Source organism: Oncorhynchus mykiss, chromosome 11, assembly GCF_013265735.2.
Source record: "Oncorhynchus mykiss isolate Arlee chromosome 11, USDA_OmykA_1.1, whole genome shotgun sequence".
Lineage (NCBI taxonomy): Eukaryota > Metazoa > Chordata > Actinopteri > Salmoniformes > Salmonidae > Oncorhynchus > Oncorhynchus mykiss.
Window position 1 is genome coordinate 85,446,268 of NC_048575.1, and position 15,999 is coordinate 85,462,266.

The following is a 15,999-nucleotide window of genomic DNA, read 5'->3' on the forward strand; positions in this document are numbered from 1 at the left end:
TCCTCACATTAACACCACCAGTTGTTCCTCACATTAACACCACCAGTTGTTCCTCACATTAACACCACCAGTTGTTCCTCCCATTAACACATCTAACACCACCAGTTGTTCCTCCCATTAACACCACCAGTTGTTCCTCACATTAACACCACCAGTTGTTCCTCCCATTAACACATCTAACACCACCAGTTGTCCCTCCCATTAACACATCTAACACCACCAGTTGGTCCTCACATTAACACCACCAGTTGTTCCTCACATTAACACCACCAGTTGTTCCTCCCATTAACACCACCAGTTGTTCCTCACATTAACACCACCAGTTGTTCCTCCCATTAACACATCTAACACCACCAGTTGTCCCTCCCATTAACACATCTAACACCACCAGTTGGTCCTCACATTAACACCACCAGTTGTTCCTCACATTAACACCACCAGTTGTCCCTCCCATTAACACATCTAACACCACCAGTTGGTCCTCACATTAACACCACCAGTTGTTCCTCACATTAACACCACCAGTTGTTCCTCCCATTAACACCACCAGTTGTTCCTCCCATTAACACATCTAACACCACCAGTTGTCCCTCCCATTAACACATCTAACACCACCAGTTGGTCCTCACATTAACACCACCAGTTGTTCCTCCCATTAACACATCTAACAGTTTTCCGTAGCCAGTCTAACAACAGCTCAGGAATCTGAATAGACTAGACTCCTCTTACTAAACACAGTGAAGTCAACACATTGAACTACATTGATGTGAACATATTATCGCAACACTGACTGGCCCCAAACACAATCCTGTTCAGGTAATTCTTGCATCAAAATAAAGTGCTGTTTATCTGATGGGTGGGGAAAATATTACCAGGAAGATTTCAGTCACAAACATCTCATCTATGAACAGGAGCTGGAGATTTATAGAGAAGGGAGGGAAGGAAATGTTGCTATGCATTCAATAAATCAAGGTACACAATGTTCTCAGGTAATCAATTTATTATCAAAATGTAACTACTACACTGTAAAGGTTCAGGACATGGTATCATCCCAGTCTATGGGAACAATCAGAAATACAAACAAGGCTATTGTGCAGAGAGAGACGTCTTTCTGATGTGTCTGTACAAAGTCTTGAATACACCCGTCTCCATGCGCTCAGACAGACAGATACAGAGGGTGCTCAACAAATGGCACTGTATTCCCTACATGGTGCTAACCATAGTGGGCCCTGGTCTAAAGTAGTGTACTATATAGGGAATAGGGTTCTAAAGGGCCCTGGTCTATAGTAGTGTACTATATAGGGAATAGGGTTCTAAAGGGCCCTGGTCTATAGTAGTGTACTATATAGGGAATAGGGTTCTAAAGGGCCCTGGTCTATAGTAGTGTACTATATAGGGAATAGGGTTCTATAGGGCCCTGGTCTATAGTAGTGCACTATATAGGGAATAGGGTTCTATAGGGCCCTGGTCTATAGTAGTGCACTATATAGGGAATAGGGTTCTATAGGGCTCTGGTCTAAAGTAGTGCACTATATAGGGAATAGGGTTCTATGGGGTTCTGGTCTATAGTAGTGTACTATATATAGGGAATAGGGTTCTATAGGGCTCTGGTCTATAGTAGTGTACTATATAGGGAATAGGGCTCTGGTCTAAAGTAGTACACTATATAGCAAATAGGGCTCTGGTCTAAAGTAGTGCACTGTCTGGTCTAAAGTAGTGCACTATATAGGGAATAGGGCTCTGGTCTAAAGTAGTGTACTATATAGGGAATAGGGCTCTGGTCTAAAGTAGTGCACTATATAGGGAATAGGGCTCTGGTCTAAAGTAGTGCACTATATAGGGAATAGGGTTCTGGTCTAAAGTAGTACACTATATAGCGAATAGGGCTCTGGTCTATAGTAGTACACTATATAGGGAATAGGGTTCTATAGGGCTCTGGTCTATAGTAGTGCACTATATAGGGAATAGGGCTCTGGTCTAAAGTAGTGCACTATATAGGGAATAGGGCTCTGGTCTAAAGTAGTGCACTGTCTGGTCTAAAGTAGTGCACTATATAGGGAATAGGGCTCTAGTCTAAAGTAGTGTACTATATAGGGAATAGGGTTCTGGTCTAAAGTAGTACACTATATAGGGAATAGGGTTCTGGTCTAAAGTAGTACACTATATAGAGAATAGGGCTCTGGTCTAAAGTAGTGCACTATATAGGGAATAGGGCTCTGGTCTAAAGTAGTGCAGTATATAGGGAATAGGGCCCTGGTCTAAAGTAGTGCACTATGTAGGGAATAGGGCTCTGGTCTAAAGTAGTGTACTATATAGGGAATAGGTTTCTGGTCTAAAGTAGTACACTATATAGAGAATAGGGCTCTGGTCTAAAGTAGTGCACTATATAGGGAATAGGGCTCTGGTCTAAAGTAGTGCAGTATATAGGGAATAGGGCCCTGGTCTAAAGTAGTGCACTATGTAGGGAATAGGGTTCTGGTCTAAAGTAGTGCACTATATAGGGAATAGGGTGCCAATTGGGACGCAGTAGGGTCTGCGTCAAATCCAAGGAAACAAAGAAAGCCACTTACCATCAGAATCAAGAAACAATAAAAACATTTCAATGTTCATTAGAAGACTTTAAAAGCTCAGTAGTACACTACTAGTAACTTCCCTTTCACAGACACCGCTCTTCAGCTCAGCAAGGCAGCAGTAGGAGAGTTGAGAGTAACTGTGTGTGTGTCTGTGTCTGTGTCTGTGTGGTGTGTGTGTGCTAAAGTAAACCCACAAAAAAAACTCACATGGGAATGAATCTCTGTTGCTCTTCAGGAGAAGATGCGTATGTTTAGGTGAGAAGCAACATGTTGTCTCTGATACCACTACTACCACTGTGTTCTGTCTTCCCCCGTCTAGGCCTCTGGGTATTCACATCATAATAATTAACATGTTGTTTCTGCTAGGAAAGGTCCTGTCATGGTAGCTAGGTCTCTGTCTGGGTTTAAACCACAGTCGTCTTCACAACACTGCATTAGCCTGGTGATCTTAAGCCACTAGCTCACGCAACAGTACTCATTTGGTTTCCCAGACTAAGATTAAGACTAGTCCAAAGTGTTTATTTGCAGGCTTAATCTGTGACCGGGAAACCAGCCCTAAGAGTTAGATGTTCCATTACGTTGTGGATCTATCAACACATTGTTAGTCCCCACCTGCCGTGCTGTATCGTTGTAACTAACCCCTAACCCTTAGACAGGGCCAATGGACTGTTCAGGGTTCCATCCCAGATGGGACCCTTTTGACCAGAGCTCTGTGGTGCATTATGTAGGAAAGACCCCAGGACAAGAAGATCCCCTAGACAGGGTTGTTGGACCTTTGTGCTTTTTAGGAGAGGTAGAAGGTCAGAAAGATCTCACTGTCATTAGAACTAGTCAAGCATTGAACTCCTTATATGATGTTAGAAAGAAATGGACAGAGACTTCATCTGTTATCAAACTGTAATCATGTCAGAAAGAGATGGAGACAGAGACTTCATCTGTTATCAAACTGTAATCATGTCAGAAAGAGATGGAGACAGAGACTTCATCTGTTATCAAACTGTAATCATGTCAGGAAGAGATGGAGACAGAGACTTAATCTGTTATCAAACTGTAATCATGTCAGAAAGAGATGAAGACAGAGACTTAATCTGTTATCATGTCAGAAAGAGATGGAGACAGAGACTTCATCTGTTATCAAACTGTAATCATGTCAGAAAGAGATGGAGACAGAGACTTAATCTGTTATCATGTCAGAAAGAGATGGAGACAGAGACTTCATCTGTTATCAAACTGTAATCATGTCAGAAAGAGATGGAGACAGAGACTTCATCTGTTATCAAACTGTAATCATGTCAGGAAGAGATGGAGACAGAGACTTAATCTGTTATCATGTCAGAAAGAGATGGAGACAGAGACTTCATCTGTTATCAAACTGTAATCATGTCAGAAAGAGATGGAGACAGAGACTTCATCTGTTATCAAACTGTAATCATGTTAGAAAGAGATGGAGACAGAGACTTAATCTGTTATCAAACTGTAATCATGTCAGAAAGAGATGAAGACAGAGACTTCATCTGTTATCAAACTGTAACCTCAGTATATAAAAGGAGCCCAGATTGATATCAAATCCTCCATTGCTGATGTGGATTTATTTATTTTCCTTCGTGAACACCAGTTGTGTTGTGTTGAGGGGCATGTGCTGACATGTACATTATCAGTCAAAAGTTTGTACACTCCTACTCATTCAAGGGTTTTTCTTTATTTTTACTATTTTCTACATTGTAGAATAATAGTGAAGACATCAAAACTATGAAATAACACATATGGAATCATGTAGTAAGCAAAAAAGTTTTGGGATTCTTCAAATGAGATTCTTCAAATGAAGGAGTTCCCATATATGCTGAGCACTTGTTGGCTGCTTTTTTCATGAGAGCCAGTTTCATCATAGCGCTTGATGGTTTTTGAGACTGCACGTGAAGAAACTTTCAAAGTTCTTGAAATGTTCCAGATTGACTGACCTTCATGTCTTAAAGTAATGATGGACTGTCATTTCTCTTGTCATTTCAGCTGTTCTTGCCATAATATGGACTTGGTCTTTCACTAAATAGGGCTATCTTCTGTATGTCCCAACATAACTGATTGGCTCAAACACATTAAGGAAAGGAAAAACAATCCACACATTTTTACTTTTAACAAGGCACACCTGTCAATTTAAATGCATTCCAGGTGACTACCTCATGAAGCTGGTTGAGAGAATGTCAAGAGTGTCTAAAGCTGTCATCAAGGCAAAGAGTGGCTACTTTGATGAATGTGAAATATATTTTGATTTGTTAAAGACCTTGTTGGTTACTACATGATTCCATATGTGTCATTTAGTAGTTTCACTATTATTATTCAATGTAGAAAACAGTAAAAATAAAGAAAAACCCTTGCTGTACTTCTAGTGCTGTGTTGGAGTTGAGATGCTGACAAGCAGGGCAGCAGGGCAGAAAGAGTAACTACTGAAGTTTAGTGCCACTTCAGTAGGGTTCCATTTGGGATCCTCTTTGGAGCTCAGGACAGCCAGTTCATTTCAACATTCATATAGGGGGATGGTGAGGAGAGGAGGGGGAGAGAGGACAGGAGGAGAGAGAACAGGGTGAGAGAGGAGGAGAGAGGAGAGGTTTGAAGGAGAGAGGAGAGGAGATGAGGACAGGGGGAGGATGAGAGTGGACAGGAGGAGGACAGGAGGAGAGAGGAGGAGAGGTGGAGAGAGAACAGGATGAGAGAGGAGAGGTTTAGAGGAGAGATGAGATGAGGACAGGGGGAGGAGGAGAGGACAGGAGGAGGATGAGAGTGGACAGGAGGATGACAGGAGGACAGGAGGAGAGAGGAGGAGAGGAGGAGAGAGAACAGGATGAGAGAGGAAAGGTTTAGAGGAGAGAGGAGATGAGGACAGGGGGAGGAGGAGAGGACAGGAGGAGGATGAGAGTGGACAGGAGGAGGACAGGAGGACAGGAGGAGAGAGGAGGAGAGGAGGAGAGAGAACAGGATGAGAGAGGAGAGGTTTAGAGGAGAGAGGAGATGAGGACAGGGAGAGGAGGAGAGGACAGGAGGAGGATGAGAGTGGACAGGAGGAGGACAGGAGGAGAGAGAACAGGATGAGAGGGAGAGGTTTAGAGGAGAGAGGAGAGAGGAGATGAGGACAGAGGGAGGAGGAGAGGACAGGAGGAGGATGAGAGTGGACAGGAGGAGGACAGGAGGAGGAGAGGAGGACAGGAGGAGGATAGGAGAACAGGAGGAGGAGGAGGAGAGGACAGGAGGAGGAGGACAGGACAGGAGGAGGAGGACAGAAGGAGGAGAGGAGGAGGAGAGGAGGAGGACAGGAGGAGGGCAGGAGGAGGAGGAGAGGACAGGAGGAGGAGGAGAGGAGGACAGGAGGAGGAGAGGAGGAGGAGAGGAGGAGGAGAGGAGGACAGGAGGAGGAGAGGAGGACAGGAGGAGGAGGAGAGGACAGGAGTAGAGTAGGAGAAGAGAGGAGGGGAGCTATATGGACACTGGATGTGCACAGAGCATCAGTCTCACAGAGCATCAGTGACCTAGGGGTTAACAGGAGAGAACTAACACTAAACCCCCGGGAAAGATTACATTGCACATGGTGTTGGTTGGTTCGTCAGCCCTAGTTAGCCCAGCCTCACTCTGAGGACAGGACAGTTAGTTTCCCCAGTCAGGACTCTGATCTAGGATCAGATTCTAGTCTTCTCCCCTGATGGGCCAGATCAGGATGAGCGGAAGCTGTTCTGATCCAGGACATGGTGTGTATTCAATAGCACACACTGAAGCAAAATGTTTTTCAACGGAAAAAGAAAATCCATTTCAGGTTTGTCCCTGTGTTTCTCTACCCGCTTGGTTCCGCTTGGTTCCCAGTGATTAGACCCGTCTCATCATCGGGAGATGACTGAGCTGATGGAGTTGTAGGAGGTGCCTCCGTTACAGGCTCTTCCCCTCCCCCTAGCCACACCCTCTATGTTGACCCTGAAGACAGGCGAGGTCTTTAACAGGAAGTCAGCCGCGTCACGCCTCCCCAACTCACGCAGCTTCCACATCAACAACCCCACCGTGCTGTCTGGACGGACTGACCAATCCAGGAGCAGCGCTGCCGTGGGGCTGGCCAGGAGGGCGGGGTCATTGTCTGGGGCAGGGCCCCCATTGGTTGGGGTGCCGTTGGGGGTGGAGCTGTGTTTGGCCACCAGGTAGGTGAGACCCAGGTTCATAGCCAGCAGACACCAGTCCTTCCCCAGCGCATCAGGAGGGTCTAACAGACGACACAGCTTCCTCCTGGCCAGCAGGCTGACCTCTGAGATGTGGACATCTGCACACAGACTACCCTGACTATAGACTTCAGTACAGCCCAAGGCTAGGATACTGCTGAAGCTCTCCCTGTAACCACCCATGGTGTTGGTGAGGCTGGTCTCTCTCTGGGTCTGGGCCTTCAGGAAGTCTTTAGGCTGGTAGATCATGACGGGACCGTGATGCTCTCTGAGCTGCTGGGGGCTGAGGTAGTACCGGGCGGTGAGGAGGCCAGGGAGGGTGGAGGACAGGAGCGACTCTGTAATGGTAACCATGGTGTCCAGGAGGGTGTAACACTTGGCCCGTTCGCTGTCGTGACCTCTGACCTGGATCTCCACCCCCTGGCCGTGGTTGACCAATAGGATCATGGCCTCCGCTCCGCCTTGGCTCACCTTTGCCCCATTGGTCCAGAGGCGGATGTCTCCGTCAGGCCCCTCCCCTGTGTCGTCCTCAGGGCGCTGCTGGTGGCTCCAGCGACACAGGTTCACCTGGAGGTCAGAGGTCAGGAAACATGACAACAGCATACTATTCATTCTGGGAGAAGAAACATACTCCAGAGCATCCCAGATGGCAGCATATTCAATAGGGACTGGGGAGTCATTCAGACAGTATTCAATAGGGACTGGGGAGTCATTCAGACAGTATTCAATAGGGACTGGGGAGTCATTCAGACAGTATTGGTAGGGACTGGGGAGTCATTCAGACAGTCTTGACAGGGACTGGGGAGTCATTCAGACAGTCTTGGTAGGGACTGGGGAGTCATTCAGACAGTCTTGGTAGGGACTGGGGAGTCATTCAGACAGTCTTGGTAGGGACTGGGGAGTCATTCAGACAGTATTGACAGGGACTGGGGAGTCATTCAGACAGTCTTGACAGGGACTGGGGAGTCATTCAGACAGTATTGATAGGGACTGGGGAGTCATTCAGACAGTCTTGACAGGGACTGGGGAGTCATTTAGACAGTCTTGGTAGGGACTGGGGAGTCATTCAGACAGTCTTGGTAGGGACTGGGGAGTCATTCAGACAGTCTTGGTAGGGACTGGGGAGTCATTCAGACAGTCTTGATAGGGACTGGGGAGTCATTCAGACAGTCTTGACAGGGACTGGGGAGTCATTCAGACAGTCTTGACAGGGACTGGGGAGTCATTCAGACAGTCTTGGTAGGGACTGGGGAGTCATTCAGACAGTCTTGGTAGGGACTGGGGAGTCATTCAGACAGTCTTGATAGGGACTGGGGAGTCATTCAGACAGTCTTGGTAGGGACTGGGGAGTCATTCAGACAGTCATGGTAGGGACTGGGGAGTCATTCAGACAGTCTTGATAGGGACTGGGGAGTCATTCAGACAGTCTTGACAGGGACTGGGGAGTCTTTCAGACAGTCTTGACAGGGACTGGGGAGTCATTCAGACAGTCTTGGTAGGGACTGGGGAGTCATTCAGACAGTCTTGATAGGGACTGGGGAGTCATTCAGACAGTCTTGGTAGGGACTGGGGAGTCATTCAGACAGTCTTGGTAGGGACTGGGGAGTCATTCAGACAGTCTTGATAAGGACTGGGGAGTCATTCAGACAGTCTTGACAGGGACTGGGGAGTCATTCAGACAGTCTTGACAGGGACTGGGGAGTCATTCAGACAGTCTTGGTAGGGACTGGGGAGTCATTCAGACAGTCTTGATAGGGACTGGGGAGTCATTCAGACAGTCTTGGTAGGGACTGGGGAGTCATTCAGACAGTCTTGGTAGGGACTGGGGAGTCATTCAGACAGTCTTGATAGGGACTGGGGAGTCATTCAGACAGTCTTGATAGGGACTGGGGAGTCATTCAGACAGTCTTGATAGGGACTGGGGAGTCATTCAGACAGTCTTGGTAGGGACTGGGGAGTCATTCAGACAGTCTTGGTAGGGACTGGGGAGTCATTCAGACAGTCTTGACAGGGACTGGGGAGTCATTCAGACAGTCTTGGTAGGGACTGGGGAGTCAATCAGACAGTCTTGGTAGGGACTGGGGAGTCATTCAGACAGTCTTGGTAGGGACTGGGGAGTCATTCAGACAGTCTTGATAGGGACTGGGGAGTCATTCAGACAGTCTTGACAGGGACTGGGGAGTCATTCAGACAGTCTTGATAGGGACTGGGGAGTCATTCAGACAGTCTTGACAGGGACTGGGGAGTCATTCAGACAGTCTTGATAGGGACTGGGGAGTCATTCAGACAGTCTTGATAGGGACTGGGGAGTCATTCACACAGTCTTGACAGGGACTGGGGAGTCATTCAGACAGTCTTGACAGGGACTGGGGAGTCATTCAGACAGTCTTGATAGGGACTGGGGAGTCATTCAGACAGTATTGGTAGGACTGGGGAGTCATTCAGACAGTCTTGACAGGGACTGGGGAGTCATTCAGACAGTCTTGGTAGGGACTGGGGAGTCATTCAGACAGTCTTGATAGGGACTGGGGAGTCATTCAGACAGTCTTGATAGGGACTGGGGAGTCATTCAGACAGTATTGGTAGGGACTGGGTAGTCATTCAGACAGTCTTGATAGGGACTGGGGAGTCATTCAGACAGTATTGTTAGGGACTGGGGAGTCGTTCAGACAGTCTTGATAGGGACTGGGGAGTCATTCAGACAGTCTTGATAGGGACTGGGGAGTCATTCAGACAGTATTGGTAGGGACTGGGGAGTCGTTCAGACAGTCTTGATAGGGACTGGGGAGTCATTCAGACAGTCTTGATAGGGACTGGGGAGTCATTCAGACAGTCTTGACAGGGACTGGGGAGTCATTCAGACAGTCTTGACAGGGACTGGGTAGTCATTCAGACAGTCTTGATAGGGACTGGGGAGTCATTCAGACAGTCTTGACAGGGACTGGGGAGTCATTCAGACAGTCTTGACAGGGACTGGGGAGTCATTCAGACAGTCTTGATAGGGACTGGGGAGTCATTCAGACAGTCTTGACAGGGACTGGGGAGTCATTCAGACAGTCTTGGTAGGGACTGGGGAGTCATTCAGACAGTCTTGATAGGGACTGGGGAGTCATTCAGACAGTCTTGGTAGGGACTGGGGAGTCATTCAGACAGTCTTGATAGGGACTGGGGAGTCATTCAGACAGTCTTGGTAGGGACTGGGGAGTCATTCAGACAGTCTTGATAGGGACTGGGGAGTCATTCAGACAGTCTTGACAGGGACTGGGGAGTCATTCAGACAGTCTTGATAGGGACTGGGGAGTCATTCAGACAGTATTGACAGGGACTGGGGAGTCATTCAGACAGTCTTGACAGGGACTGGGGAGTCATTCAGACAGTCTTGACAGGGACTGGGGAGTCATTCAGACAGTCTTGATAGGGACTGGGGAGTCATTCAGACAGTCTTGGTAGGGACTGGGGAGTCATTCAGACAGTCTTGATAGGGACTGGGGAGTCATTCAGACAGTCTTGGTAGGGACTGGGGAGTCATTCAGACAGTCTTGATAGGGACTGGGGAGTCATTCAGACAGTCTTGACAGGGACTGGGGAGTCATTCAGACAGTCTTGACAGGGACTGGGGAGTCATTCAGACAGTCTTGACAGGGACTGGGGAGTCATTCAGACAGTCTTGATAGGGACTGGGGAGTCATTCAGACAGTCTTGATAGGGACTGGGGAGTCATTCAGACAGTCTTGACAGAGACTGGGGAGTATTTCAGACAGTCTTGACAGGGACTGGGGAGTCATTCAGACAGTCTTGATAGGGACTGGGGAGTCATTCAGACAGTCTTGACAGGGACTGGGGAGTCATTCAGACAGTCTTGGTAGGGACTGGGGAGTCATTCAGACAGTCTTGATAGGGACTGGGGAGTCATTCAGACAGTCTTGACAGGGACTGGGGAGTCATTCAGACAGTATTGGTAGGGACTGGGTAGTCATTCAGACAGTCTTGATAGGGACTGGGGAGTCATTCAGACAGTATTGTTAGGGACTGGGGAGTCGTTCAGACAGTCTTGATAGGGACTGGGGAGTCATTCAGACAGTCTTGATAGGGACTGGGGAGTCATTCAGACAGTATTGGTAGGGACTGGGGAGTCGTTCAGACAGTCTTGATAGGGACTGGGGAGTCATTCAGACAGTCTTGATAGGGACTGGGGAGTCATTCAGACAGTCTTGACAGGGACTGGGGAGTCATTCAGACAGTCTTGACAGGGACTGGGTAGTCATTCAGACAGTCTTGATAGGGACTGGGGAGTCATTCAGACAGTCTTGACAGGGACTGGGGAGTCATTCAGACAGTCTTGACAGGGACTGGGGAGTCATTCAGACAGTCTTGATAGGGACTGGGGAGTCATTCAGACAGTCTTGACAGGGACTGGGGAGTCATTCAGACAGTCTTGGTAGGGACTGGGGAGTCATTCAGACAGTCTTGATAGGGACTGGGGAGTCATTCAGACAGTCTTGGTAGGGACTGGGGAGTCATTCAGACAGTCTTGATAGGGACTGGGGAGTCATTCAGACAGTCTTGGTAGGGACTGGGGAGTCATTCAGACAGTCTTGATAGGGACTGGGGAGTCATTCAGACAGTCTTGACAGGGACTGGGGAGTCATTCAGACAGTCTTGATAGGGACTGGGGAGTCATTCAGACAGTATTGACAGGGACTGGGGAGTCATTCAGACAGTCTTGACAGGGACTGGGGAGTCATTCAGACAGTCTTGACAGGGACTGGGGAGTCATTCAGACAGTCTTGATAGGGACTGGGGAGTCATTCAGACAGTCTTGGTAGGGACTGGGGAGTCATTCAGACAGTCTTGATAGGGACTGGGGAGTCATTCAGACAGTCTTGGTAGGGACTGGGGAGTCATTCAGACAGTCTTGATAGGGACTGGGGAGTCATTCAGACAGTCTTGACAGGGACTGGGGAGTCATTCAGACAGTCTTGACAGGGACTGGGGAGTCATTCAGACAGTCTTGACAGGGACTGGGGAGTCATTCAGACAGTCTTGATAGGGACTGGGGAGTCATTCAGACAGTCTTGATAGGGACTGGGGAGTCATTCAGACAGTCTTGACAGAGACTGGGGAGTATTTCAGACAGTCTTGACAGGGACTGGGGAGTCATTCAGACAGTCTTGATAGGGACTGGGGAGTCATTCAGACAGTCTTGACAGGGACTGGGGAGTCATTCAGACAGTCTTGGTAGGGACTGGGGAGTCATTCAGACAGTCTTGATAGGGACTGGGGAGTCATTCAGACAGTCTTGACAGGGACTGGGGAGTCATTCAGACAGTCTTGACAGGGACTGGGGAGTCATTCAGACAGTCTTGATAGGGACTGGGGAGTCATTCAGACAGTCTTGACAGGGACTGGGGAGTCATTCAGACAGTCTTGGTAGGGACTGGGGAGTCATTCAGACAGTCTTGATAGGGACTGGGGAGTCATTCAGACAGTCTTGACAGGGACTGGGGAGTCATTCAGACAGTCTTGACAGGGACTGGGGAGTCATTCAGACAGTCTTGACAGGGACTGGGGAGTCATTCAGACAGTCTTGACAGGGACTGGGGAGTCATTCAGACAGTCTTGGTAGGGACTGGGGAGTCATTCAGACAGTCTTGATAGGGACTGGGGAGTCATTCAGACAGTCTTGGTAGGGACTGGGGAGTCATTCAGACAGTCTTGATAGGGACTGGGGAGTCATTCAGACAGTCTTGACAGGGACTGGGGAGTCATTCAGACAGTCTTGACAGGGACTGGGGAGTCATTCAGACAGTCTTGGTAGGGACTGGGGAGTCATTCAGACAGTCTTGATAGGGACTGGGGAGTCATTCAGACAGTCTTGACAGGGACTGGGGAGTCATTCAGACAGTCTTGACAGGGACTGGGGAGTCATTCAGACAGTCTTGGTAGGGACTGGGGAGTCATTCAGACAGTCTTGATAGGGACTGGGGAGTCATTCAGACAGTCTTGATAGGGACTGGGGAGTCATTCAGACAGTCTTGATAGGGACTGGGGAGTCGTCCAGACAGTATTGGTAGGGACTGGGGAGTCGTTCAGACAGTCTTGATGAATCAAAGCATGTACCTGTAGCTTGTGGAACAGTCCACAGGGGAAAGGTGTGAGGTGTTCAGCAGGAACCAGTCTGACCCCTCCGTAGATCAGGACATCGTCCTCCTCCTCTTCCTCCGTCCAGGAGTGGTGGAGGCTGTTGGTCTTGATCAGGGCGGGGACATCCACCATGCCAGGGTTGGTCAGGTCACGTACGCACACGTCCATGGCATCCAGCACCTGTCGTAAGAGAGGATGTTAGCATGGACGCTAATGTCTTCCTATGGGAGATGCTAACATGTTGCATTGTGGTATACTTGATACTTGACGGTATACAACTATGCATGCCCAGCTTGTGTTAGCATGGTCGCTAAGTGTGACATGTTTTTCTATGGGAGATGCTAGCATGTTGCATTGCGGTATACTTGACAGTATACAACTATGCATGCCCAGCTTGTGTTAGCATGGTCGCTAAGTGTGACATGTTTTCCTATGGGAGATGCTAACATGTTGCATTGTGGTATACTTGACAGTATACAACTATGCATGCCCAGCTTGTGTTAGCATGGTTGCTAAGCGTGACATGTTTTCCTATGGGAGATGCTAACAGTTCCCCGTCTTAGTAATGATGACTGTCTCTGACCTGTAGCAGTTCGTCCACGTCGCTCTCTGGGGCCAGAGCCTGTATCTCCTCCAGTCTGTAGCGCCCCCTGTAGTGGTGGATGGCTTTAGGCGTGTCCACAGAGAGGAGGCGGGCTAACACCCCACTACACAGCCAGCGGGGCTCCAACACCATCACATCCTGCACCGTCTCACTCTGCATCAGGTTGATCTGTTAGGAGGATGGGGAAGAGAGAGAGATGGATACAAATTGGAGGGAGAGAAAGCACGGGGGAGAGAGAGATGTATAATCAAAAATAAATTGTCCATAGTTAAGGGGGGCATGTAAAAATCTTCCCAGTGTGAAATAGTTCCAGATCGTTGTGAATGAACTGGGATGACGTCACAATAACTGCTCGTGCGTCTCCATGTGATTGGCTGATATCTCTCACACCCTCCCTGAACCACGGTTCAGCACCATGTGGCTAGAAGGAACCAAGGTTCAGCACCGTGTAGGTAGAAAGAACCAATTTCATTGGTCTAATATGAGGTGGAAACTGAACTTCCTAACCTCCCGCCAACGTATGACCATGTTAAAGACACATATTTCCCTCAGATTCCACAGACCCACAAAGTATTAAAAAACAAATCACATTGTGATGAAATTCCACAGTGCGACTTCACAGCAGCAGGATTTGTGACCTGTTGCCACTAGAAAAGGGCAACCAGTGAAGAACAAACTCCATTGTAAATACAAACCATATTTATATTTCTTATTTTCCCTTGAACTATTTTCCCATCGTTAGAACACTCCATATAGACATAATATGACATTTGAAATGTGTTTATTGTTTTGGAACTGTTCTGAGTGTAATGTTTACTGTTCAGTAATGTTTATTTCACTTTTGTTTATTATCTATTTCACTTTGGCAATGTAAACATGTTTCCCATGACAATAAAGTCCTTAAATTGAATTGAGTGAGTGAGTGAGTGAGTGAGTGAGTGAGTGAGTGAAAGAGAGAATAGAAGAGAGAAAGGTGAATGAAGTTAGCATATCAAATATAATCTGGTATTGAATTGTGTGAAGTACAAGACAAGTTGAAGTCTGTCCAGGCCAGTTGGCTGTCTATCTACCAGAGCAGAGTCATTCTTGTTAACATCAACATGTCGTAACAGTCCAATCACTGTTTCCAGATGGAGGAACACACTGCTAAACAGTGACACCTGGTGGCAGAAACCAGAACCTCACAACACAGACACTGAATAGAGGAGTATCATGGGTTGAATATGGATCCTTGACACTATTTGAGGTGCACTCGACTTACGTTGAAGTTTGGACTTTTGTGTAATAGGGTGAGTGTGTACCTCTCCCATGTTGTGGAGCTACTGTGTGTGTACCTCTCCCATGTTGTGGAGCTGCTGTGTGTGTACCTCTCCCATGTTGTGGAGCTGCTGTGTGTGTACCTCTCCCATGCTGTGGAGCTGCTGCTGTGTGTGTGTGTGTGTGTGTGTGTGTGTGTGTGTGTGTGTGTGTGTACCTCTCCCATGCTGTGGAGCTGCTGTGCGACCCCTCGGAGGTGCTCCTCGCTGACCAGTGGGTTGATGTGTTCCTGGACGTCAGAGACAAACTGTTGCCATGACGTCAGCTGGTTAGGGCCACTCATTTTCCTCCAGGAGGGCAGGGTCGAGACCAGACACTCTGAAAGGGCCGACATGGGACTACAGGTCTGTCAGAGAGAGGGCAGAGAGAGGGACTTAACAAATTTGACCCTAATAACTACCGTTGGGATATGCGTCAAAAGAAACCTTGGGAAAATCCTATGCATTATCATTAACAGCAGACTCATACATTTACTCAGCGAAAACAATGTACTGAGCAAATGTCAAATTGGCTTCTTACCAAATGACTGTACGACAGACCACGTATTCACCCTGCACACCCTCATTGACAAACAAACAAAACAAAACAAAGGCAAAGTCTTCTCATGCCGCGTTGATTTAAAAAAAGCTTTTGGACTTAATTTGTCACAAGTCCCATTTCTCTAAAGACAAATAATACCAAAAACAAGGTAGGCTTCTGTTGCAACATTGTAGCCAACATCACCAGCGTTGCTATGGAAATAAGTACATTGACACCCTCAACCAGCAGCTGGTCATTATGTCCTCTTCATCTAGAGAACATGTTCACCAGCTTGCTACAACAAAGGCAGAACCTGAGACCAGCATGGCCTCCATCACACAGCCTGATGACACTGCACCAGCCTTCCTGTCTGCTCCAGCCCAGGTTAATCTACCAGCCTCCCAGTCTGCTCCAGCCCAGGTCAGCCAACCAGCCTCCCAGTCTGCTCCAGCCCAGGTCAGCCAACCAGCCTCTCAGTCTGCTACAGCCCAGGTCAGCCAACCAGCCTCCCAATCTGCTCCAGCCCAGGTTAACCTACCAGCCTCCCAGTCTGCTCCAGCCCAGGTCAACCAACCAGCCTCCCAGTCTGCTCCAGCCCAGGTCAACCAACCAGCCTCCCAGTCTGCTCCAGCCCAGGTCAACCAACCAGCCT

The 15,999-nt window shown here is 48.1% G+C and overlaps 1 protein-coding gene across 3 annotated transcripts in view; it reads right to left on the minus strand.

Annotated features, from left to right (window-relative positions):
* Window positions 1–5,917: 5,917 nt before the first annotated feature.
* The window catches only part of dapk1 (death-associated protein kinase 1), a 206,557-nt gene continuing 196,475 nt past the window's right edge, over window positions 5,918–15,999 (minus strand). For all 3 annotated transcript variants that reach the window (XM_036936598.1, XM_036936596.1, XM_036936597.1), the window contains 4 exons: window positions 14,986–15,174; window positions 13,491–13,679; window positions 12,884–13,087; window positions 5,918–7,330 (listed from right to left, as the gene is read on the minus strand). In XM_036936598.1, coding sequence (XP_036792493.1) covers window positions 6,437–7,330; window positions 12,884–13,087; window positions 13,491–13,679; window positions 14,986–15,174 — 1,476 coding nt within the window. In that variant the 3' untranslated portion in view covers window positions 5,918–6,436. The remainder of the gene's footprint in view (window positions 7,331–12,883; window positions 13,088–13,490; window positions 13,680–14,985; window positions 15,175–15,999) is intronic.